This window comes from Acomys minous (genome assembly GCF_964271855.1).
Source record: "Acomys minous genome assembly, chromosome: 20".
NCBI lineage: Eukaryota > Metazoa > Chordata > Mammalia > Rodentia > Muridae > Acomys > Acomys minous.
In genome coordinates, this window is record NC_140502.1 from 12,176,734 (window position 1) to 12,203,925 (window position 27,192).

General features: G+C 43.7%; 2 protein-coding genes across 2 annotated transcripts in view; both read right to left on the minus strand.

Moving 5' to 3' along the window:
- Nucleotides 1–27,192, minus strand: part of LOC311590935 (olfactory receptor 6Z7-like) — a gene marked incomplete at its 3' end in the record, with an annotated part of 132,849 nt that overhangs the window by 7,249 nt on the left and 98,408 nt on the right. The window lies entirely within an intron of this gene.
- On the minus strand, nt 6,269–16,141 carry LOC311590796 (olfactory receptor 10A7-like; the record flags this gene model as incomplete). The annotated part of the gene is made up of 2 exons (XM_084770055.1): nt 6,269–7,288; nt 15,968–16,141. 2 exons carry the CDS (start codon nt 16,139–16,141, stop codon nt 6,269–6,271), a joined length of 1,194 nt encoding a protein of 397 aa, XP_084626181.1.

The window sequence follows — 27,192 nt, forward strand, 5'->3', positions numbered from 1 at the left end:
CCTTTGTATATGCTTGATAATTCTATTGCCCTGCCGACATCCTTCCTCTATTCCTGGCCTTCCACTGATCTCTCTGCCTACACATACCACGTTCCTCATAAAGTAATTTCTGAGCTGCCACCCATAACCTATTGCTTCAAATGCAGCAAGATACCATTAGAAATGCATTTGAGAGACTCATATGCACAAACACAAATGGCTGCCCTGGGGCTCTGAAACTCAGAGAGATGAGGCGGGGGAGGGAGGGTGAGAGAATACCTTGCCTCAAAAATGTTTACTAGATCCTTGGGCTAAGTCCATAGCTGCTGTACAAAATGAGATAATGAAATGTAGTTGATAAAAATTGGGGTCCAGGAGTCACAAAGCACTCATGGAATATGTGGTAAAAATCAACCAGCAAAGACAATTCTTTATACAAGAGTTTCAGGGATGAAAGGGGCTTTGAGATAGGTCCTCTTGAGTGCTAGGGTTAGGGACCATGAAGAACATTGTTAAAGAAATATTTAAAGCTACTACTTTTTTTTCTAGTTGTGGTGAACTGGGAAATATTTTAGAAATCAGAATTGGAGACATGGAGAAATGTTTTATCTATCTATCTATCCATCATCTATTATCTATCTATCATCATGTATTATCTATCTATCTATCTATCTATCTATCTATCTATCTATCTATCTATCTATTATCTATCTATCTATCTACCTATCATCTATCTATTATCTATCTATCTATCTATCTATCTATCTATCTATCTATCTATCTATCTATGTATCCCATACTTTATCTAATCTAATCTATCATCTACCTTCCTCCCTTTCTGTTCTCTATTTCATAGCTCTCCACACACCCATCTTCTATCACCTATGTGTCTCATATCTATTATCTTTACATCTATCATGTCTGCCTATTATATATCTGCCTATACATCCGCCAGTTACTGCTCATGTATGCATGTGTCACATGTCTATCTATGTATTGAGATGAAACTACTATTCGTGAGGATTAAGCCATTTGGCATCTTTAAAGTGTTCAGAATCTGTACTATGAACCTGATAGCTTGAGTATCCTAGAAAAGAGAAAGGTTTGATTCATCATTCTTTGATTTCACCCGTGAAGAATAGTGCTGGGTCTTCATACCTGATAGTTGATGGCAGAGAGCTAGTGGTCCTTTCTCGCTGATCCTCACTGTGGAAGAGACTCTAATACCTACATAGATTCAACTTCTGATTAGAGAATGGGATGTCGAAGAATGGAACCTTTCGATCTGCCTTGAAAGGAGGCGTAGACACACATGGAGAGAGAGAGAGAGAGAGAGAGAGAGAGAGAGAGAGAGAGACAGACAGACAGACAGACAGACAGACAGACAGACAGACTGAGTGCTTGCCTTTGCCTCTTCTCTGTTTTGAGCTCCTGAAGTTGCTGAGCAGACTGCACACACTGTGAGAAGGCATAGGCATGCAAACTTAAGCCAGAGCTTTGGACCTCAGAGACCTCTTTGGTCTCTGTGGATTCAGAAAGTTGGAAAGGCAAGTCTCTCACTAATGCTCTGTAGAGATGGAGTATGGACAGAGGAAAGGAAGCATCTTTGGCACCCTCAGTCCATGTCAGTGGGCATTGATGGTGTTTCCCCAAATTTCAGGCCCTGCTGGTGGGTCTGACAACCACAGGACAGGAAAGTATAGTTGACAAGAGGCTGAAAACGACGCTTACTGAAAGGCATATTTGTCACCTACATCCACAGTATCAGTGTTTACAGTAGCCAGAGAGGGAGGAAACCAGGTTTCCTTAAGAAAGGGAGGAAATTCTGATAGAGGCTACAACACGGATGGAGCTGGAAGGCATCGTGTCAAGTGAAAATAGTTACAGAAAGACTAGCAGGAGCTGGAGAGATGGCTCAGAAGTTAAAATTCCAGAAGGCCTGAGATCAGTTCCCAGTATCCACATGGTGGCTCACGACCATCTTTAACTCCAGCTGCAGTACATTTGATACTCTTTTCTGGTTTCTATAGGCACGGCACATATATGGTACAAAGATATATACATGCAAGAAAACATTCACGTACCTTAAAAAACCTTTAAGAAAACAGTGCCCTAAAAATATCATTAAAGCTTAAGTGAAACAATATTCTTTTCTTTATTTTATCTTCTTAAGACAGAGTTTCTTTGTGTAGTCCTTTTGTTCTGGAACTCACTCTAAAACCAGGCTGGCCTCGAACTCACAGACATCATCTTGCCTGTGCCTCCTGAGTCCTGGGACTAAAGGAGTGCACCACTCCTACCTGACGAGATTTTAAAAATATCTTTATTCTAGCTATTATGAATAAAACTGCTATGAGCATAGTTGAGCAAGTATCCTTGTTGTATGGTAGAGCATTTTTGGGTATATGCCCAGGAATGGTATAGCTGGGTCTTGAGGTAGCACTGTTCTTAGTTTTCTGAGAAAATGCCAGATTGGTTTCCAAAGTGGTTGTACAAGTTTGCACTCCCACCAGCAATGGAGGAGTGTTCCCCTTTCTCCACATTCTCGCCAGCATGTGCTGTCACTTGAATTTGTGATCTTATCCATTCTGGTGGATGTAAGATGGGATCTCAAAGTCGTTTTTATTCACATTTCTCTGATGACTAAGGATATTGAGCATTTCTTTAAGTGTTTCTCAGCCATTCATCATCTGTTGATAATTCTGTTTAGTTCTGAGCCCCGTTTCTTAACTGGGTTATTTGGTTTGGTGGTGTTTAATTTCTGGAGTTCTTTATATATTTTGGACATTAGCCCTTTGTCAGATGTAAGGTTAGTGAAGATATTTTCCTAGTCTGTAGGCTGTTGCTTTGTTCTGCTCACGGTGTCCTCTTCCTTACAGAAGTTTCTCAGTCCTTCTCCACCTTTCTTGATCAATTTTAATTGGAAATCTACTTTATCAGATATTAGAATGGCTATTCCAGGTTGCTTCTTGGGTTCAGTTTGCTTAGAAAATCTTTTTCCAACCTTTTACTCTCAGGTAATGTCTATTTTGTTGCTGAGGTGTGTTTCTTGAATGCAGCAGAATGTTGTATCTTGTTTCCACAGCCATCCTGTTAGTCTATATCAGAATGCCGCACTATTTAAAAATATTTATTAGCTATTCTTTTATATTTTTATTTTTCAAGACAGGGTTTCTCTGTGCCTTGCCTGTCCTGGACTCACTTTTGTAGACCAGGCTGTCTTCAAACTCAGAGATCTGCCTACCTCTGCCTCCCCAAGTGCTGGGATTAAAGGTGTGCACCACCACATCTGGCTTTATTAACTTTTATGTCTCTATCCAAACAGGTCTGACCTCTTTCTCTGACCAAGCTACACAGTGGGCCCATGGTTGGTTATCTTCTGAATGGAGACATGCAGTGGGTTATTGCGATGGTGCTTTGATACTAGTGCCATGTGAATGGGCATCTTTATTTTAACTCAGCTCAGAGCTGTTTTAATGGAGATTATGCACTTTCCCAAAGGTCAACCCAAACAAGCTTAAGTAGAAGTGGATTTATTTAGTGTGTCTGGTTTTATGTTGAAGTCTTTAATCCCACAGTTTGATCACTTCCCCCTTGGTGAGAAGGCTCTGCAAGCACACAGAGGAAGGGGATACAGGCTGTCCTGATGAGACCTGATAGGCTGTGGTCAGATGGTGGTGGAGAAGCTGATCTCCCCTGTCAGAGCTCTAGGGGAAGGGGAGTAGATTGGAAGAGGGATGGAGGGTGGGAATGGGTAGATACCAGAAAGGGAATAACAATCAGGAAGTAACGTGAATAAATTATTATAAATAAAAAATGAAAAAAAAAAAGAAGCTCATCATTAAAAAGGCTTGTTTTCTTGGCAATTAATTATCAATAAGGATTGAATCACTACATAGTAAATAAGTAGGTAATTTAAGAAATGAATTTAAAAAAGAAGAAGTGTATTTACTTATTCACAGAAGGAGACTTTCCATGGGTAGACCAAGCTTCAGGTACAATTGGATCCAGGAACTCATCAGGCACTAAGATCTCATTTCTGTCTTTTCTTTCTTTCTTTCTTTCTTTCTTTCTTTCTTTCTTTCTTTCTTGTTTTTGGTTTTTCAAGACAAGTTTTCTCTGTGTAGCCTTGGCTGTCCTGGACTCGCTTTGTAGACCAGGCTTGCCATGAACTCACAGCAACCCACCTGCCTCTACCTCCCGAGTGCTGGGATGAAAGGCGTGTGCCACCACCACCCTGCTCATTGCTGTCTTTCTACTAGCTTGGTTTTTCTCTTGTTGGTTCTATTATCAGTCGGGACTACTGGGTTTTTTTTTTGTTGTTAAGATTCATTTTTATTATTATTTTTTTATGCACGTGTGCACACATTTATGTAAGGGAACATTCATGTGTGCAATGCCCACACTGGCCAGAAGATGTTGCATCCTTTGGATCTGCATATACTGGTGGTACCTGACATGAATGCTCAGAAAGGAACTGTGGTCATTTAGAAGAGAAGTGAGTGCTCTTAAGTGTTTAGCCTCCTCTGCTAAAGCCTAAATAGTAACATCTACAACTCCTATACGTCTATAGATGTATTGGTTAGTTTTATGTCTCCTTGACACAAACTAGAGTCAAGTTCTCTCTCAAGTGAGAAAAATGCATCCATGAGATGGTCCTATAGGTAACTCTGTAGAACATTTTTTTTTTGGTTGATGATTGATGTGGGAGAGCCCAGTCCACTGTGGGTGGTACCAAACCCTGGGATAGTGATCCTGGATTGTGTAAGGAAGTAGTTTTAGCAAGTCATGTGGTGGTGCAAGCCACTCAACAGCACATACCCATGGCCTCTGCTTCCGCCCCTGCCTCCAGGATGCTTTCTTGAGTTCCTGCTCTGACTTCTCTGCAGGAAAAACTATAAACTCTAAGATGAAATGAACCTTTTATTTCCTTCCCATGTTGGTTTTGGCCATGGTGGTTCATCACAGCAATAGACAACATCATCTAACATAGCAGATGTGGTAGTTTGAATAGATACGGTCTCCTCGTGTTTCAATGCTTGGCCCATAGGGAGGCGGCACTATTCAGAGGTGTGGCCTTGGAGTAGGCGTGGGCTCGTTGAAGGAAATGTTTCACTGTGGGGGTGAGCTTTGGGGTTGTCTATATTTAGTCTATGCCCAGTGTGGTACGCAGTCTCCTTCTACTGCCAGAGGACCAAGACACAGAACTCTTGGCTTCCCCAGCACCATGTCTGCCTGCACCCTGCCATGTTTCTCTCCATGATGATAATGGGCTGAACCTCAGAAATTGTAAGCCAGCCCTAATTCAATGTTTTCCTTTATAAGAGTTGCCGTGGCCACGGTGTCTCTTCACAGCAATAAAGCCCAAACTAAAACAACAGATTAAAAAAAAACTGAAAAAAAATTCTTGAGCTTTGGCTTTCTGGTGTAGATTTATTAATGCCTTCAGATCCTCAATCATCCCTCTACGAAGCTCAAGTTTCATGTACCTCCAGCCTCCTTCACACGAAGGCTGAGGGCCTCAACTGCATCCTGATTTAAATCTCTCTACAGGGTTTGGATTATCTCATGCAAATACCAGTGTGTCACGGGACCAAAGTCTTGACAATCATTTATGCAAATAAGCCTCTCCTCCTATGCTTCAGTGCTGCAATGAAAAGCCATGCCTGAGCCAGCTCTTTGGTCTCAAGAGTAGCATATGGACCAAAGCTTCCTCAGCTAAGCCATGCTAACACTGACCAACATCTGTATGCTTCAGAAAGATTAGCCCATGTCAAAAAATACCACCCAGGTGGATTCCGCCTAGATTACCCAACACTTAGCTTATTAAGAGTGAGTAAGCAGGACTCTTTACATTATGAAAAAAGAAACTTTGTCTATTTTGAATGGCTGAGGCCACTTGAGGTTCTATTACTCTGCTTTTTTCTGGTAGTTAAAGTACCACATGGGTTAAGTTAAATAAAAGAATTCTGTATGCAAAAAAAAAAAAAAAAAAGAGTGAGTAAGAATAAGTTACATGTTTTAAGACACTAAATTTTAAGGTGCTTTGTTACACGACATCCCCGCGGAAGATGCTGTCTAGTGCACTCTAGTTGGCTAAAGTGGATTTGTCAGTCCACCTTTATTTAAAACAACAACGATCAGAAATGAAAAGTTTGGGGCTCCGCCTTCGCTTAGGTAGGAGAATGGAAGAGATCATGTGTCACCTAGAAGAAAGTCAGGGTGTTAAGACACCCTGGGAAAGTGGGCCTCAGCAATTTCTTAACTTTGAAAGGTGGCAGAGGAGTGTTCATTGATGGAGTCTAGAGCCTTGACGTCCACAGCACACGCGCCCAAAGGCAGCCTTGACTTCCTTGTTCCGCAGGCTGTAGATGAGGGGGTTGAGCATGGGGGTCACCATGGTGTATGACAGGGACACCACTTGCTTGCTTTCAGGAGAATAGCTGGCCTTGGGGCGCAAGTGGATGACCCCCGTGGTGCCATAAAACAGAATTACCACGATGAGGTGGGAGGCACAGGTGGACAGGGCCTTGTGGCGCCCAGAGGCTGATGACATCCGAAGGACAGCAGCCAGAATCATGATATAAGATGCTGCTATGAGACAGAAGGGAACCATGATGACGAGGACAGTGGCCACGAACACATTGGCCTCGAAGACTCTGGTGTCTGCACACACCAGGCTCAGCAGAGGCGCTATGTCACAGAAGAAGTGTCGGATGCCACGCGGCCCACAGAAGGGGAAGTTAAAGAGCCAGATGGTGAAGACCAGTGCCACGGGGATTCCCGCCAGCCAGCAGGTGGTGGACAACAAGTAGCACAGCCGCGGGTTCATGATGGCGCCATAGCGCAGTGGTCTGCAAATGGCCAAGAAGCGGTCCCAGGCCATGACCGTGAGGAGGAAGCACTCAGATGTGACACAGGACAGCACAAGAAGCAGCTGCAGGGCACAACTTGTGGGGGACACCCCACGTCCTGGCCACAGCAGCGTCACCAGCAGACGGGGTGCCACGTCCAGAGAGAAGCAGATCTCCACCAGTGCCAGCTGGCGCAGGAAGAAGTACATGGGTGCGCGCAGGCCTGGGTCCAGGCTGGTGAGGATAACAATGAGCGTGTTGCCTAGCAATGTGAGCAGGAAGGCGGCCAGGAAGAGCGCTGAGAGCATTGGGCGCAGCGAGGGCACGTGTGCGAATCCCAGCAGCACAAACTCCAGCTCGTGTGCGCGGCTCTGGTTGATCCAGGGCGGCACTGCCCAGGAGGGTAGCATGGGCCCAGGATCAGAGGGCACTGCGTTAAGGTCTGTGGAGGAACCCTATGGAAGACCCGAGGGAGAAGATGGAGTGAGAATTGCAGCCTGTAGGTTTTGTCTTCTATAGTCACAGGAAAGTCTATCCAAAGGCAAATCAAATCCCCTTCCACCCAAGGCCTTTCTTAAATACCCCTGTCAACGCGGGATGAGTGGAATGACCTCTCCATTTTCTCTGGTCTATGTTCCACGGATCTTCATCCAGCCATATGTGTACCACCTCAGTCTTTGCACTGTTCAGTCTCTGTCCTCCAACTACTCTTTCCATGTCAATATACAAGGATGGATGCGTGCTGGTTCTTCTATCTCATACACATTTCCCTTTACCCATCCAATCGTTGCTCATGATCCTCAACACCTAACATTCTTTCCCCCCAAACTCCCTGCTTGCCCTTCCCAGGCATTGTTGGCATGATTAGACCATTCTCAGTATCTGGGTATATATGAAGTTATCACCTTCAAGGTCACCAAGATGGCTCAGCGGGTAAAGGAGCTTGCCACAGAGCTGGAAGACCCGAGTTCAAGGACCGACACAGTGAAAAGTAGAGAGCCGACTCCGATAAGTTATTCTCTGACATCTACATGGCACATGCATTCACCCACTCCCACGTCCCTCCACACATAAACAGATATGTAAGTTACACCTTCTGAGAGCCTTTAACTTGATGGTCAGAATAAAACAAATTACCACCCTTTCTACTATTTACACTTTCTGACTGTAGTTGTAACTGAACCAATACTAGATCGAATTTACCCCCTAATTCAACAAAGTCTATTCATTCTGCAATCCGTGAGCACCATGGGTCACGATACTTCCTTTACTGTTCAGGAGATTATCCTCCACTAAACAGTGCCCCAAATTTTCCTCTCATGTGGGTTTTGTGAAAAATCAATTTGCGTGAAATATATAGAATTCCTCAGCCCCGTGAGATAGCTCAGAGTATAAAGTGCTTGCTATTACATGCAAGAAGACTGGGGTTTGGACCCTCATCACATAAAAGCAGGGTGCTGCCTCTGTAACCCTGGTGCAGATCATGGGAGATGCGATGCAGAGGCAGGAGGATCCTTGGGGCTGCTTGACAGCCAAAGTCTGGCTGAAACAGGGAGGTAGATCTACATTCAGTGGCAGATCCTGTCTGAGAAGATAAGGTAGAGGGATTGGAGTAATGGTGCAGTGGGGGAAGTGATCTTGCTGTGCGAGCCTGGAGAGCTGTGTTCAAATCCCCAGCACCCATGTAAAAACCAGAGATGGCTTCAAATGCCTGACATTACAATATTAGGGGAGCAGAGACAGGTGCACCGTGGGAGATCTCTGGACAACAGGTCTAGTTGAAATGGCAAGCTTCTGGTTCACTGAAGAGCCATGTCTTAAAGAAGTGGGGCAAATAATGATAAGGAAGATGCAGTGCCATCCTCTGGCTTCTTCAGCATGCTCATAAACACACAGTCACCCATGTGCATGTTACATGCACATACTACATCAATTTTTTTTAAAAAATTAAAATTAAGAAGTAGAACAGTGGATGAAGATACCAACACTGACCTCTGGCCTCTACATTCAAATACACACACACACACACACACACACACACACACACACACACACACACACAGTCAGAGACTGAGCCATGCTCAAATATGTCCAAACACATCAGTGACTTCAGAGCCCTCCCTTTTCTACTCATTGCATAAAAGATGCAGCTTAATTGTCTCATCATGACATTTACATTCTCTTTGGGAATCTATCCATCCATCCATCCTGCATCCATCCATCCATCATCCATTCATCCATCATCTATCATCCATCCATCCATCTATCATCTATCCATTCATCACCCATTGATTGATCCATCCATCCTTCATTCATCCATCATCCATCCATCCATCTACCCACCCACCCAAACATCATCCATCCATCCAGAAGATAATCCACAGCACCAGATATTGTAGTAGACACTCATCTTAAGTCCAAGTTTTAAGTGGGAAAGTAAGACTTGTTCCTTAACTTCTGATGCTTGGGCAGACAGAGGAAAACCCTTATCCAGAAAGTGGGCGGGAGCGAGTGCGCAGAAGGGTGTTGTAGAGTGACGTCCCAATGCCTGGTTCTGTATGTAGACCATCAAACATTTTCACAACAGTGTTTGTTGAATGTGCACCTCTTTGCATTACTTACATGAGTACCCCAGCATTTATGCAATGCCTGGCTCATTGTAGGTGAAGAATTAATATTTACCAGATGGTTGAATAACTGCCTTGTTCATAATTCCACCTCTAGTTTTTACTTCAGAGCCTGGCACAGATAACAGAAACTTGAGAAGTAACTTTTTTGAGCATCTGAAGACAGCACTGCTCTCATGCCCCCTTTCCTTAGAACATCTTTATAATTTCCCACACATTCTCACTCACTCTTCCTTGCTGCTGTGTGCTGACTTCTCACATTCACCTTGGTGGTAGATGCTGTTCCTACCCTCTCCACATAGGCCAGAAACTAAGCCTGGTGAGACCATGTGGTACCTGGCTGTGTAACTCCACATCAAGAAGTGAGTTCTATAGTGAATGAAACTGTGAGATGGCTCAGTAGGTAAGAGTGCTTGCTCTGCAAGTGCAAAGATCTGAGTTCAATCCCCAGTAGCCAGGCATGGCCACCAATACCTGGGACCCCAGCAATGGGGAGAGGGGACATAGACAGGCAGATGCCTAGAACAAAGGTGGTGAGAAAGAAGACTTTCTCAAAGTTCTACGTCAGTGGCTCCCAACCTATGAGTTTTGACCCGTTTAAGAGTGGAACAACCCTTTCACAGGGCGATAGCTAAGACCATGTGCGTGTCCTGCATGTTAGATATTTACAGTGCAGTTCATAACAGTAGCAAAATTACAGTTATGAAGTAGCAACAGAATTTTTATAGTTGGGGGTCACCACAACATGAGGAACTATATTAAAGGGTCCCAGTATTAGGAAGGTTGAGAAGTACTGGCCTACATCCTACTCTGGCCTCTGCGTACTTGTGCACGGGCACACGTACTAGCACACTCGTGTGCATGTACAGTACCCTCATGGGGAGATTTCACCTTAAGAATCTGACAGAAGAAAGGTAAACACAGGGTTAACTGACACCTTTTTCAACTCCAAGAGGAAAGTGGTGTTCTTAAACTAAACAGTCTCTCCAGTAACATGCCTAGTTGCATGTAGATCAGAGATCCACATTCAAGCTTTTTTTTTTAATCTACCAGACTTGAGCTCCCAGGTCTTAAAAAAAAGCCAGAATTTTGTAAAAATGCACTCTGTGCATTATTAGTAGATATCATCTCCATGGCAACCTTTCCAGAACAGTCACCATCACCTTTCATATAATGAGTGTTGTAAGCCTGGTCTTTTTTCCTGTCTCCTTGGCATCTGAAATCCATTTTGCTTGCAGTCCATAAATCATAAGTGAATACATTGTGTGTGTGTGTGTGTGTGTGTGTGTGTGTGTGTGTGTGTGTGAGAGAGAGAGAGAGAGAGAGAGAGAGAGAGAGAGAGAGAGAGAGAGAGAGAGATGGAGATGGAGACTGCACTTCACTGAGAATCACAGAAAAAATATTGCATTCCCATCTTTGAGATGCTGCCTTGTGAATATGCTTTTGGCAGTTGTATTTTTAATTCCTCTTCAACTGGTACCCAGACCACTGAGAGTGTTCATCACCTCTTTAGGGACTGACAAGTGATGTTTCAGCTTGTCCGAAGGATTCTATCTGATCTTACGTATTCAAGGCATACTTGTTGAGCATCTCTCTGTTCTATTTCCCAAAATGGGCAAGATGACAAAGGATCTCAACTTAAGAATGTCTGATGGCACAGTTGGATGCACAGGGAGACATCAGAAGGCTACTTGAACAGTCCTGGATATGAGGTGTTCTTACATTGTAGTGGCAGACACCGCAACAAGGAGGTACAGATGCAGAGAACACATCCTAGAGTCTACATCACTGGCCAGTGCTGATGGATTGGACGTAAGGAAAAAGGATGGAGAAGAATGAGACACAACTGCTAGGAGTTGTCTGGCCATAGTCATGAGATGATGGCATTTGCTAAGATAGAAAGATTCAAGAATGTGGAAGAAGGCACAGCTTTGACTAGAGTTGAGAGAGGCTGTGATACTTCCCTGCTGGACTGTAGAGAAGGCAGTTGGGTTTACAGACTAGAGCTCAGATGCCTGGCTTAGTGTAAAGGTGAGTATTTGAACCTCTGAAGCAGGGATGAGTAGGTGAGTTCAGCCAGCAATGCTTCAGCTAATCCACAAAGACAAGAATCACCTTCTTTATGCCCTCTTCTGTCTCCCAAGAGTGCAGCTGCCATATCAAGGAACATACAGACAAGGTACATTTTCTGGAGCCAAGGAAAACTGTAGATATGAGCTGAGGATGCCCTGCAGACCAATACCGTCCTCTGTTGCTTCTAACAACAGACACTCAATAAGCCATTTGTATATCAATGTCAGCAGTGTCTATGTCTCTGTGTAATTTTACACAACTGCATAGAATATTAGTGCAAAAAAAACCCTACTTGCCTGCGGGGGAATGGTGAGTCTTGAAGCTGGAGCTTCTGTCCTGCACTCCCTCTTGCAACTGGTAGAGTTCAGTTGGGGATAGTTCAGATCTGGGATCCACCCTTTCTCAGCCATGTGATGAATAAGTAACCAAGAACGTCCATATTTCTAAATATTCATTCCATTACAAAGAAATCATGACATCATTCTTTTGAGAAAGAGAGAGGGGGGTTGGGAGGGAGAACTTATTTTGGCAGCGTGATGTCTGTACAAGGCTAAGCTGTATCTTGATAAGAAGGTGGCTTTTAAATCCATGAGTCACACATAAGGGCAACCCTGTGAGCTGAAGTATATGACAGCTTAGTTATAGCAGTTGTCCCACAAATGTTCATATATGAAAATATCATCCTAACAAAAACTTACTGGAGACCATTGAAGGAGAGGAGTGACGGAAGGGAAGAAGGAAGGGAAAGGGGGAAAGAGAAAGAAAGGAAGGGAGAGAGAGAGAGAGAGAGAGAGAGAGGAAAGGAGGAAGGAAGGGAGGGAGGGAGGCAGGGAGAGAGGGAATGAAGAAAGAAGGAAAGGAGGAGGGAGAGAGGGAAGGAGGAAGAAAGAGAGAGAGGGGGAGGGAAGGTGAAAGGGAGGGAGGAATGAAGGAAAGGACAGAGGGAGAAAGAGGAGGGAGGGAGGGAGGGAGGGAGGGGAAGAAGGAGAGAAGGAGGGAAGGGAAATGAGTGTATAAGGAGATTAGTTAGGAAGAGGAAGGGAAGCAATGTGAGAAGAGGGTAATGGGGGTTAGAATACATTAGACACATGTGTGGAAATGTCATAATGAACATTATTTTGTGTAATTGGCCTGCCTTAGTACAACTTTTAAAAAACCAAGTTGCACACCTCTAACATGCACTTTTAGTTTTCCAACTAGACAGTAACACTGTAGGACAGAACCTGCCATAGGGAGAGGGTACAGCCCAATGTCAGGATGCTTGGGTACCTCGCGGGCATGGTTCCTAACACTTGCTCCCGTTACTAGGAATTCCATGTAACAAACAAGAATAAAAACAAAAACAAAAAACAAGGGCTGCACGGATGGCTCCCTGATTAAGAGCACTTGCTGTTCTCCTGGAGGACCCAAGTTCAGTTCTCAGCACCAAGTCCACAAGAGGCTCTGAATCCTTTTCTGTGGGTACCCACATACATGTGCACACACACACACACACACACACACGCACACATACATGCACACATGCATTCACACACATGTAACTAAAATAAATCTTTAGAATATGAAGCTTACCTTGAATTCCAACACTGCAGTTCATTTCAATGAGTGTTCGGTACATTTTCTCCTATTATATGGTGTGTGTGTGTGTGTGTGTGTGTGTGTGTGTGTGTGTGTGTGTGTGTGTGTGTATTATGGATGTGTATGCACATGGGCATGTAGCAACCAGAGATTAACATCAGGCATCTTCCTCTGTCAATCCACCTTGCTTTTTGAGACAGGGTCTCTCACTGAACCTGGAGCTTACACTTTCAGCTAGGCTGGCTGGCCAGCAAACTCTCAGGATCTGCCAGACTCCACTTCCTCTTGCTTCCTATCTCTGTGTTACAGATGATTCTTATGTGGATTTCGAGGATCCAGAATCAACTCTCTATGCTGATTCTGATTAAAAAAAAAAAAACTGTTGAAGTCAGCTTAAACTACATGAGACGGATGTTTCTGTTAAAGAAACCTAGAAGATCTTCACCTGTTCTGAGATCTTGGGAGACTTTCATTCATCTCTGAGCTTTGATTTTTCACACAGATAAAATGGGGCTAAGAAGACCCAATCTTCCATATTGAGAGGATAAAGTTCAGTGTTGGGATGTTTGGGCACCTCACAGGCATGGTTCCTGCCACCTGCGCCCCTGAGTCATCCGTCTCCCCTGCCCTATAGAGTCCACTTCTAAAAATAAAATTACAATTGGTCTCAAAGCAGATTTTGTGTCTTTTGTGTTACAATCCATGAGATAGTTTTCCTTGGTACTAAAACCAGATGGGCAATTGTCTGCCTCAGGAGGCTCTCAGACAGTATCCAGTCAACTCTAGACCACACGGGTCACGTGGGGGGAATCCTTCACTTCATTGTCAATCCACTGAAGCGAGCAAAGCCTCCGCTTGATTCCTGGGGCCAGCAAGGATGGGTGAGTCAACGCATTTCAGTGTGAGATGGCTCAGCGGGGAAAGGTACTTGCTGCCAAACTAAATGACCTGAGTTTGCTTCCTAAGTGCCACATGGTGCTAGAAATGACTCCTCAAACTGTCCCCTGGCCTTCAGAAATGTGTATAGCACACAGGCCTCTCATACATAGTTAAATACGTGCGATTAAGAAGTTAGAAGAAATCTTGGCATAGTCCCAGCACACTCAGTGAAGCTGTCTTCAGTTTTATATTTTTTAATATTATAAAGATGGTGCATATCTATAATCCTAGTCCTCAGGAGGCCGAAGTGGTGGTGGGGGGTGTATTACGAGTTCCAGGACAACCTGGGATATATACCGAGGCCCTATTTCAATCCCTGCTCCCCACCCCAATAACGCGACGGACATTTGTAGAGAAACTTCAGGATTGTCTTACTTTTAAAAGTTGATTGTGTTGTTAAGACAATTAAGAGAAGGAGAAGGCATATAGGAGCAAGAAATACGGGGAAGGGACACAAGAGAAAAAGAAAGAAAGGAGATAAGAATGGAGAGATGGAGTTAGGAAGCAAGGAAGGGGGAAATTGAAAAGGGAGGAAAGTGGGAAAGAAGGGGAAAGGGAGAGGACAGAGGGGAGGAAGAATGGGAGATCGGGAAGAATGAAAGAAGGGAGGAAGAAAGTAGAGATGGACAAGTGGGGAGAGGGAAAGGTTGCTTTAGAACTATTGAGCATAACGCTCTCCTTGATGTCATCATTGCTCTTGATTTTCAGATTGGAAAATGAGAACCTCAGAGCGATGGGTCTTTCCCAAACACACTGGAGACTCCTGATCACACCACGGTGCACCTGTCACGGTTCTGTTTGGTAAAGGTAAGGCTCAGGTGATGACTGAGGCAAGAAACCAAAGCTCGGGGACCTTCCAAATTTGCCCAAGCAAAGCCGAGACACCCACGCCTTCTACCTTTCCAGTAGTGTCCTTTAAAAGACTGTCCCTCATCCCTGAGTAACCGCACAGTCCCAAAGAGAACAGAGATGAAGACTCACCTCCTTGCTCATCCGCAGTCAAGGCTGGCTGAAGGCAAGTCCCAAGGATATCAACCTCTGACCGGGGATCTGGAGCTGCTTGTTTTCCCCGAGGAGTGTAGGCGCCATGCTCATTATCCACCCGCTCTGTGCCCGGTGGAGACCAAAGGGAGGTAGCAACTTTCTATTCATCTTTCCATCCATGGCATAGGTGGGTCCAGGCACCTCTGAAAACTTGGGCAAGCCCCTTCCGTGGGGAGAATGTGAACGCTGTTGGCAGGGGTCTGGAGGGGCAAATCCCCTTCTACTGTCAAGGCATGGGTGTCAGCTGCGTGACTTGCCTTGGGGAAAAGCTGATAGAATCAAACCAGAGTTAGGATGTGCATTTCTGGCAGCTGGATGGAAAGAAGGCATCTTAGTGCCATGCAGAGAAATGTTCACGTGGGGGAGGGGCTAGGTGGGCACCTGGAAGGATGTGTAAGGAGCTCCGGTACAAATACTGACATTGAAAATACACACTGATAAGAGCCGGGTAGGCTATGATCATTCACTCTTTGGGAAACACTGTAGAGACCTCTATGTATTAAAAAAAAAATAATAAGGATTTTTCCAAAATGCTTAAGTAAAAATTGCTCTTTGCAGAGTGATATGATGAGATAGCTCTCAGAAAAAATAAGGGATATGAAGAGGAGGAACAAAGGTGGCGTCTGCAGTAGAGGAGGAAGGAGGAAGTGGGGAAAAGGGGGAGGAAGAAGAGGGAGTGGAAGAAAAGGAAGATAATGAGGAGGAAGTGGAGAAAGAAGGAGAGGAAACAGGAAACAGGAAACAGGAAACAGGAAACAGGAAGAGGCCCGTGTATGGAGGTCAGAGGACAACCTGAAGGAGCCAGTTTTCTTTCGCCTGTTGGTTCTGGGGATCAAATTCAGGTCCTTAGTCTCGGGGACAAGCACCCGTTACCCACCGAGCCACCTCATTGGCCACAGCTAAACACTTCAGACAACTGTGGTCAGAGTACTTGGATAGACGCGTGGTTAAATGGAGCATAAGCACTCTCGTTGCAACAGCAATGTTGAACTTGGAGGACATTATGGTAAGTGAAACCTGCCAGTCACCGGAGACCAAGAGCCGCATTATCGCATTGTGAAGAACTGAAAAAAAAAAAATTAGACTCAAAGAAGCAGAGAGTGAAAGTGGGTTTTTTTTTCCCTGGGTCCACAGCATGGGGAAAATCAGGGCGTTTGAGGAGTCCTTCACACTTCAAGACAGAAGATGTGTTCTATGGGTTTACTGCACAGTGCGATACTATGGTTAACAGCGAAATATTGTATGCTCAAAACGTGCTAAGAGGCTCGTGTAGACACATGTCTGTACCACATGTGGGGGCACACACATAAGCACATACGCACACATGGTGATATGTATGTTAATCAACACAACTGTAATAATCATTTCACAACATGTGTACGTGTATCAAATCCTCAAGTTAAACAACGCCTTAAGTCAGTCAGCATCCCGGCAGGCAGCTCTAATTGAACTCTGAGCTTAAAAAAGAAAAAAAGCAGAAGAGATTCAACATAGCTGGGCTGGAGGGAGCGGGAGGGATGGAGCTAGGGGTGGATATGCTGAAGATCCACTGATTATTTGTGTGAAATTTTCAAATAAATAAAAAATTATTTTTAAAACTTATATGCCTTAAGTATAAAAAAAAAACTTTTATTGGCCTCTGATACCTCAATAAAGCTTGGAAAATAGACTCTGCGTCAGGTTCAAAAATTAAGCCTGTTTTTAGAATAACCCTACTAGGTCATTTCTGAAAGACGTATATAGTCAGTTACTACATGAACGAAGTTTAATAATCTCTTTTAAAAAGTATATGGCAGTATATGCTTGCAATGCTGGCACTTGGGAAATAAAGAGAGAAAGAAGAGTTCAAGGCCAGCTGTCGCTACATAGTAACGTTAGATCTAGCCTGAGCTACATGAGCCCTAGTCTTAAGATGGACAAACAAATAAATGGATTACATTTCTTTAAAAGATTTATTTACTTATTTATTTTTTGAGACAGGGTTTTTGTGTGTAGCTCTCGCTGTCCTGGGACTCTTTCTGTGGGCCAGGCTGGCCTTGAACGCAGAGATCCGCTTGCCTCTGCTTCCTGAGGGCTGGGATCAAAGGCATGTGCCACCACCACCCAACCCATTTATTTTTGTATCATGTGTGTGAGTGCACCACCTACATGCAGGCATGTACATCATGCATTTGCAGTGCCTGTAGAGGCCAGGACAGGATGCTTGATTCTGTGGTACTGGAATCACCTACAGCTATAAGCTGGAAAACGAATTCAAGTCCTCTGGAGGAGCAGCCAGTGCTCTTAACTGCCCCCAGAACCTTTTAGAAAGAATGAGATGATACACATTTTGGAGTTTCCGTAGCTACTTCAATTCTGTCACTGTGGAAAGGCACTCAGATAAAGCCAGAAAGGAATGGGGGCCTTCATCCAGAAAACTATTTGTGGATGCTAGCAACTTGGATATTATATAATGCCTGTGCATCACAAAATCTTAGCACTTTTAATTTTTAAAAATACATTTATTTTATATGCGTATTTGTATGCCTGAGTATCTGGGTATGTACCACACATCTGCAGTACACACAGAGGTCAAAAGAGGGTATCAGATCCTCTGTAGCTGGAGTTATAAGTGGTTGTGAGCTGCTACGTGGGAATAGAGGTTGACAGGGAGAATGGAGAGGGAAGTGTGGGGGTGGAAATGAAGTAAATACATTATTCAGGTATGAGTCCTCAAAGACAAATTAACATTAAAAGAAAACAACAACAAAAGGACACATGAGGTAATGCATGGGGGTAGGGGACAAGAAGATCTCTGGAGCTTGCTGGACAGAAGCCTAGCTAATCAGTGAGCTTTGGGTTCTGTGAGAGACTCTGACTCAAAAAACAAGGTGATGGGAGAAGACATTCATCCCTGACCTCTACACGTGTATATAATACAATGTGCGGACACTAACATGCATCTATCTATCTATCTATCTATCTATCTATCTATCTATCTATCTATCTATCCACATACTACACACATCTACACATGCACACAGCATTTTTTTTTCAACTACGAAGTTGGGTCTGGAGAGATGGCTCCAGTGGTTAAGAGACCCAACTGCTTTTTCAGGGGACCCAGGTTCGATTCCCTGCACCCACAAAAGCAGCTCAGAACTGTCTGTAACTCCAGTTTCAGAGGATCTGACACCCTCTCCTGGCCTCCAAGGGCACTGCACACACATGGTACACCTACATATATGCTGGCAAAATACACACAGAAAATAAAATTTTTAAAAGGGAAAATATTCAAATATTTTTTTGTGATTTTTTTTGCAACTCATTGTGTGATTTTCAAGTACAGGTTTCGTAGAGGATGACATTCTCATACAATGTCCAATTGAAGATGGCTGATATAGCATTATGATCTCAGACATATACACACTATAAACCTTGTAATTATGGAATTTTAATAGTCCGAGGTTAACAAAAATAAGTCAGAATAAATCTAAATCAGGCTATATCCCCTGCCAAATTAAAATTCTGCCACAATACCCCCGCTGTGACAGGAATCAAAACACCCCGTCTTTCTGTGGCTCCAAGGTTTCTTAACATCCAACCTATGTTTCTGTCTGTGGTAGTCCCCCTCACAGAAATGCTGCGCACACATGTGGAGGCGAAAGATCGATGTGTGTCTTCCTTAGGCTCTCTCTCCCTCACCTGAGGAGTCAAGGTCTCTCACTAAACCGGGAGTTCATTAGTTTGTCTAGTCTAGCTATATAGCTTGCTCTAAGGATGCCCCTTTCACTTCCCCCAAAGGCTGAGAGTGCAAAGTAGGCTGCGGCATTTAGCTTTGCTACGGGTGCTGAGGCTCCAAGCTCCTGTCCCTCAGCTTTATGTGGCTAGCACTTTACCCTCTGAGCCATCTCCCCAGTGTCCTGAGCATAATCTTTTAAGTAAAATAAAACTCAGTGACACGATAGAGTGACTGGTTGTCATCAAAGGGCTCGTTTGGCTAAGGTTCGCACGCGTTGTAAGATGGGGCGTGATTGGACCCAATCCGTGATGGGTCGTCTTCACTGCCAGTTTGACTGGACTCAGATATACCTCTTGGTATTTCACTGATGCTTTCCAAGAGAAAGGTGAGTGGTTTTATCCCATGAATAAGGGTCACAGCCTGAAAGGACACTGTGAGCTAAGTAAGTATCCACATTCATCTATGCCTGCTCCCTGGTCCAGTGTGACCAGATGCCTCCTACTTGTACCCCGACTTGTACTGCCTTCCCTGCAGTGGTGACCTACACCTCAAGTTAGGAGCTGAAGTAAGCCCACCCTTCCTCACATTGCTTACGTCAGGCATCTTGTCAAGCAATGAGGAAAGTAACTCATGGTTACCTCATGTGATTGTTGTTTTTTTTCCCCCCCTTGTTTGGGCAGTTTATTCTGGCTTCATATACATCTTTATTATTGGGGGAAAAAAGTAAAAATAATTATCATTTAGGCATTTGCTCTTGTTTCATTATGTACTGTAACTTGGCCTGCTGTAGGTGGTCTTTTTTATATTTTATTAATTTATTCATATTACATCTCAATGGTTATCCCATCTCTTGTATCCTCCCATTCCTCCCTGCCTCCCATTTTCCCCTTATTCCCCTCCCCTATGACTGTGACCAAGGGGGACTTCTTCCCCCTGTATATGCTCTTAGGGTATCAAGTCTCTTCTTGGTAGCCTGCTATCCTTCCTCTGAGTGCCACCAGGTCTCCCCATCCAGGCCTCATGTGATTCTTGTAAAAAAGTAAATGCAGTAACATCTGGTAAGTATCATGAAGTAAGCCGACTGAGTGGTAGTCATCGCTATTTTAATTATTATTACTATCACCACTGGTATTATCCCCAAAGGATGGTTTGATGACTTGAACGAAGAACGTCTCCCATAGTCTTGCGTGTTTAAACACTTGGTCCCCATTTGGGGGCGCTGTTTGGGGAGGGTCTAGAACGTTTAGGATGTGGAACCTTTCTGGAGGAAGTGTGTGGCAGTGGGCAGTGGGAGTTTGTAGCTTTGCCCCACTTCTAGTTCACTCTGCCTGCCTCCTGCTTGCCATGAAAGATGTTCTGTCTCAGCTTCAGGCTCTGGCCTCCTACTGCTGTACCTCCCCCACCATTATGGACTCACCCTGTAGAACCATAAGTCAAAATAAAGCCTCTTCCATAAGTTGAATTTTGGTCACGGTGTTTCATTGAGTCGAGAGAAGTAACTTAATACAATGAGCAAGCTGATGCTACACCCTGTTGGATGGGAGGGCTGAAGAAAGCACAGCACACACATGCACACCCCATATGTGTACATATCATATACATGTAAATATGCAATAAAAGCCCATCATGCTGAAAATCATCTTTTGGATTTACTTCATTGGGATTTGTCACTGGAGACTCCCCAAAGGAGATATCCCTGGAGCAAACTTCTTGCTGTCTTTGCTTTTCGTCCTGCCTCCGGTGTTTGGAATAGTGATGAGTGTGTCGGGCTTGCTCATGCTATAGCCATGAAGCTACTGACTGGATGGATAAAGCCCACTTGATAGTTATTGACATGGAAGCTGACAGTTATTGTCTAGCAAATTCCTCTGGATTGAAACATTTCTTCCAGGAAGGAGCAGAGAGGCTTGGGGACTCAGGGCGTAAACAAACTTACATATCCTAGACAGCTAAAGCTTACAAGATTCAAGAGGGCCACTCGAAGTTATTGAACCTACCACTGGGAGATGAGTCTCTGACTGGCTGAGCTGCAGAGGAGAGACTCTCAGACCTATTAAGATGGCTGCAGGCTGTGCAAAGAGCTCTAGTGATGCAGGTTTTTGGGGAGTCATCATCTCTGCTGGGGCAGGCCTTCTAGTCATGTGCTGGTTTAGAGTTACCCATATTCCTGAAAGTAAACCCCTAACCCAGACTCATGGGCTCATCATTAACTTCTATTTTGATGGACTTGTTACCTTTGTCTGTTGTGGGTTTTCTATCTGGGGTGAGTAGTGTGCTGTGACTCCATGAAAAGTGTCGAGAATCAAGTCCAAGTAAATCATATCCAAACTCTAATTTTTGTAAGTGTCCTGCTTCTTGGCTGAAACTATTGACTGTTTCTACAGGTTTCTTGGTGTTAATTTTTTTGATCCTCATGTCATCTGCAAAGAGGATAATTTGACTTCTTCTTCTATTTGTCTCTTTAGTTTCCTGCTCTTGTCTTACTGCTCTGGCTAGTGCTTCAAGAACTACATTGAAATGGAGTGGGGAGAACGCACAGCTCTGTCTCAGTCTTGATTTTAATGGGATTGCTTTGAGATTTTTTTTCCATTTAGGTTAATGTTGGCTGCTGTGGGGCTTGTTCTCTCCTCTTCAACCAAAGTAAAGTGAAAGCATTGGTGACAGACTAGAGGTAGAGGGGCAGGTATTTTCTTTCAGCAGGAGTGATGGTGGCATGGCAACGGTACTGTTTTGGTTACTGTGTTATTGCTGTGAAAAGACACTATGACCAAGGCAGCTTTAATGGTTAGTACATTATCATCATTACAGACAACATGGCAGCCAAGCAGGCAGGCATGATGCTGGAGCAGTTGCTGACAGCTCACATCTGATCCACCCACAACAGGTAGAAAGTGAGGGGTGGGGCTGGCATGGACTTTTGAAACCTTTTAAGCCCATCCACAGTGACACACCTTCTCCAATAAGGCCATGCCTCCTAACCCTTCCAAAACTAATTCTGCCAACTGGGAAGCAAACATTCAACTATGAACCTATGGAAGCTTCATTCAAACCATCCTACTATAATTTGGAAGAAATTTAGAAATTATTTTTCTGTTGTGTGAATATGATATTCTTCTCATTCATTCATCGTTTCATAAACACCTGAGTATGTCGTGTGACATTATTCAGGGGAGATGTGAGGAACTATCAGCCCACCAAAGATAGCAAATCAGTGACAGAACAAAGTAAGGATATCATCAAAGTTCAACTTGGTGAAACAATAGGTTTTACTGGAGTTATTTAAGAGGTACTGACAGTATCAGAAATGACTCTAAACCAGCTGCATCACAAAGTCCACCACAGCATTGGTCACAGTTCACTAAAGTTCCTAACTTGGAACTCATTAAATGATTTGCAGGCAGCTTGATAGGACAGAGAGTGTCTCTTTTCAGAAGTTTGGTTGGCCTCTCTTCCCAGTAGTCAATACTGTTTATCAGGACTTCCTGCACCTGTTGAGTTCTTTATCCCTTGAGCTTGCCTTTAGAGTGTCTTGGATGTTAGGAAGTCTTCATTAGTATTTTCTGGAGTTTTGGGGGATGGGGTGAGGAAGTTGGATTTTGTTTGTTTGCTTGCTTGCTTACTTCCCCCCCCCCCCAATGGAACTTACTTTTAAGTGATGGTGACATGCACTTGGGGTGGGTGGGTGGAGTTCTCATTTGTGTTTGAAATCCCAAATTATTGAGCATGATAAACTGTTATTGCTGGCACTGGCTTTACCCCAAGTAGCCAAGTGGCACAAGTCTGACCCTCTATTCTGAGTCCTTGGTAGCTTCCCCCAATTCTCCCCTAATCCCCACTGTTTCCCTTTCTATTGACTTGGGACAGCCCTTGTCAACACGCCAATCACAGAGGGAAGGCAGAGGTCACACAGTGCATGGGGTTCAAAGTCACAGTGGGAGGAGCAAGGGGGATCACAGTGCAAGTAAGGCAGGCCGCTCCCTCTGCTCAAGTCCAGACATCTGCCACAGCAGTGCGACCCATGGGCACACAATCCAGGACCAGGAGGTGAGGGTGGTGGTAGAGGTGGCATCCTTTCTTGTTCAAATGATGGAAATTTTCACTTAGGCAGGAACAGGCCCAGTGAGATGGATCACTGGGTAAAGTCACTTGCTATGAAGCCTGATGTCCTGAGTTCAATCCTGGAGACCCACATGGTGGAAGGAGTGAACTGACTATAATGGGCTATTTTCTGACCTCCATGTAAGCACCATGGTACACTAACATAGCACACACAATAAACAAATAAACAAATGTAAAGAAAATTACTGAAATATATCCTAAATGTCCTCATTCCAAGTGTGATAAATGAATATATGTTGAATAGTTCTATTTGGCTGCTCCACAAGGCCTGTAAATATCAAAGTAGTAAATTATATATCATCAATATATATGATTTTTTCCAACTTTAAGTATTTTTTTAATGAAGCAAAATAAATGAAAGAATGAATAGACAAACAGTAAAGATAATATTCTGAGGTTGGCCAATGGTAAAGAACCTTTTATTCCTGAAACAACTTCTCTGATCATGAATAGCCAAGGCTGAGACCAGACATTGATCCCTTAGTCAACATTTTTGTTGCTGATTAGCTGAAGATGATTGGCTGAACCTGAGCATAGACACTCCACTGTTGAGTTAATCTCTTATCCTCATTGGCTGAGGTCGCAATCTTCACCTCCTCAAACCCTATGTTTGAAAACCTGATCTTTTTTAAAAAAAGCGATATTTGCAAGAGTCAAAATTGCTCATTGTATCCACAACTAACAAAAATGACCTGGGCATACAGAGAGATAACACACATTTGTATTCTAAGCCAGGTAAATACTTTAAATCCCAAATTTGAAGGTCAAATATAGTTTAGTAAGCTCCTTGCTTCTGTTTTGTCTTTTCTATTCTTTCTCCTTCCTTCCTTCCTTCCTTCCTTCCTTCCTTCTGTCTTTTTACTCAGACCATACAGACCAAGGATAGAAGAAAAAGATATGACTAGATTCTCATGGTTGTCTGATGTCACATTCTTTATCCTTCAAATCCTCATGTTTGGAAACTGAGCTTTTTTACTCAGATCATACAGACTAAGGGTGGAAGAAAAAGATATGGCATTGACAGCAGAAAATAGACTCTCAAGAGGGAACTGGTAAATGCTCACCATAGAAAATACACGTGCTGCACTGGTGGGATGGGTCAGTGGGTAAGGGTGCTTGCCACAACTTGACAACCTGAGTTGGATCTGGAGGATACATACAGTGGAAGGTGAGAACTGACTCTTGCAAATTGTATTTCTGACTTCTACACGTGCACTTTGGCACAGTTCCCAAACTATAAAAAAAATAAGTAAATGGATGACAAATTACTGTACATACTGAGAAAGAAAACAAAAATCCCTATTGATGCAGAATCCATGAGCAGGAGAGAACTGGGGCTTCTTCGTTCATTAGGAGAGGATCCCAGTCATTGGCTTTGTAACATGAGGAAGAGCTCACAGGTAGGAACATGGAGGATTCTTATTGAGTTTGGAGACTATTCCCCCCAAATCATAGTTGTATTAAGTTCTGAGGAATGAAGAAAAATGTCTTTCTGGTCGTTTGCTGTAGCGTTTGGAAAGGCAAGATGGCATTCTGGTTCTCTTCCTGTTGCTGTGGTAAAAATATCTTAACAAAAAAGCAACTGAGAGGAGGAAAGGTTTATCTTAGCTCACCATTCTGGGTTATGGTCCTTTATTGTTGGGTAAGTCAAGGTACCAAGAATTTGAAGCATCTGGTCACATTCACAAACAAGAAGACAAAGTAAATGCATGCATGCTTCTTTATACTTGGCTTGATTTCTCCACTCTTACACAGCTCAAGGCCCTCTGCTACCCATGGTGATCCGGGTCTTCCCACTTCAGTTTTAACTTGAAAAACCCCACAGTCATGCCCACAGGGCAACCCAATATTGATAATCCATTAATATTGATCATCCTTTTCTCAGGTGATTCTAGGCTGTGTCAAAATGACAATTTGCCCATCACACATGTTTGAAAGAAAAACAAAAGATGCCTATTGAAACAGAATCTATGAGAAGAGAGATGGAGTTAATCTAATCATAGTGTTTCTGAGGAAGGGAAAGGCAGTCATTAACTGTGTTGACATGGCAAAAGGCTCAGTGGTCATAGAAACATGGAGGATTGGCAACTGAATCCCAGAAAGATCATTATCACAATCAAATGGGCTTCATTCTAGAGATTGGGGGATGATTCAATGAAGATAAATCAATTAATCTTATCCATCACCAATGAACATCATCCATCACGTAAGTGGACTCAAAAACCAGAAATCACGTGATTATTTCATTAGATGCAGAAAAAGCCTTTGGGGGAAAAAATCCCGCATCTCTTCATATAAATATCCATGGAGAGACTAGTGATGAAGGGAGCAAACCTCAGCATAATAAAGTCCACACACAAACATGCAGCTAACACATACCAATTAGAGGAAAAACTTAAAACAGCTCCACTAAGATCAGGAACAAGATAAGGGTGTCCACTCCCTACTCACAGTAAATATAGTTGCTGAAGTCTTAACAGAACAATAAGAGAAGAGAAGGAAATAAAAGGGATGCAAATAGGAAAAGAAAAGGTTGGTGCATCACTATTTGCAGAGAGCAGAAAAGAAGATGAGGCTAGGGACACAATATTATGAAGAGTCTGTCTCAAGTCACCCACTTCCTTTAGGAAAACACTGTCTTCCAAAGAAGTTTCCATACCTTCCCCAAACAAGACAACTGCCTGGGGACTTAGGAATTTACTCATAAGCCCATAGAGGATGGTTCATATGCAAAGCAGAACACTGTACTTCAGTTTCTATCTTTGAGAACTAAAGGTTCTAAGAGAACCTGTCTCCAGAAGGGTCTTAAGAGAATCAAGGGAACTAGTTGGTACCTAGGTACCCAAATGTTCAGTCAGTAGGATCAGTGGTTGACATTATTTGTATTCATGCACCTATAGCCTTGTGTGGTGGCTTGAGTTAAAATGGCCCCCAAGCTCATGTTTGAATACTTGGTCCCCTGCTGATGGAACTGTTTGGGAAAGATTAGGTGTGACCTTATTGAGGGAGGTGTGTCACTAAAGATGGGCTTTGAGGTCTGCCCAGTGATTTCTCTGCCTCCTGCTTGTGCCTTTTGAGACGAGAGCTCTAAGCTGTTCCTCCTGCCTTGCCTTCACTCCACCATCATGGACTCTAACTCTCTGAAATCATAAGCCACTTAAGTGTTTTCTTTTTAAAGTTGTATTGGTCATGGCATCTTATAACAGCAAAAGAAAAAGTATCCTAATCACTTTGTATGTGGGCATATTCACTAGCTTCCTGTCTGCCATCTCTTATCAGATGGTACTCTCAATGCGGGCAGAGACTCCATCTTTCTTATGAAGTGTCCTGTTGCAAGCGAGAGGTGTTTGTTGCTCTTGGATACAGTTATGGAAGGAATCTTGGAGGTAGGACTACGTGGAGACATTGACATAACAATCATTCTTGTCCTTTTTACATATTTACTCGCCCCTGCGTGTGTGTGTGTGTGTGTGTGTGTGTGTGTGTGTGTGTGTGTGTGTGTATGTGTGTATGTGTGTGTGTGTTCCCACATGTGTGGAGGTGAAAGTGTCCATGTGTGTGAACCTGTGTATTCCCAAGGTTGATGTTAGGACTCATCCTTAATCTCTCTTCCAACTTATTCACTGAGGTAGGGTATCCTCGTTAGGTTTTTATTACTGTTATAAACAACATGACCCAAAGCAAGTTTGGGAGGAAAGGGCTTGTTCTTATACTTACACTTCTTAATCACAGTCCATCACTGAGTGAAATTAGGACAGGAACTCAAATCAGGAACCTGGAGGCAGCAGGTGACGCGGAAGCAGTGGAGGAGTGCTGCTTACTGGCTTTCTCTTCATAGTTGGTTCATCCTACTTTCTCACAGCATTCAGAACCTCTTGCCCAGGAGTGGGCACTGCCACTGTGGGTTGGACCTTCCCACATCAATAATTAATTAAGAAAATTCCCCACAGGTATGCCTACAGGCCAGTGTGATGGAGGCATTCTTCTCCTCCTTCTTTCCAGACAACCCCAGATGACGCCAAGTTGGCAAAAAAAATAGCATCCAGCACACAGGGTCTCTCAATCAAATCCAGAGTTCATTGATGTGCTTAGTTTCCCTAGCTTGATTGCTCTAAGGACTCCACTGTTTCCCCAAAGTAGAGCTACAGGAGGGTCACCATGCTCACCCAGCATGTATTTGGATCTGGGCATCAGAACTCCAATGCTCACACTTATGGGGAAAGCACTTTCAACCACTGAACTACCTCTCCAGTCCATA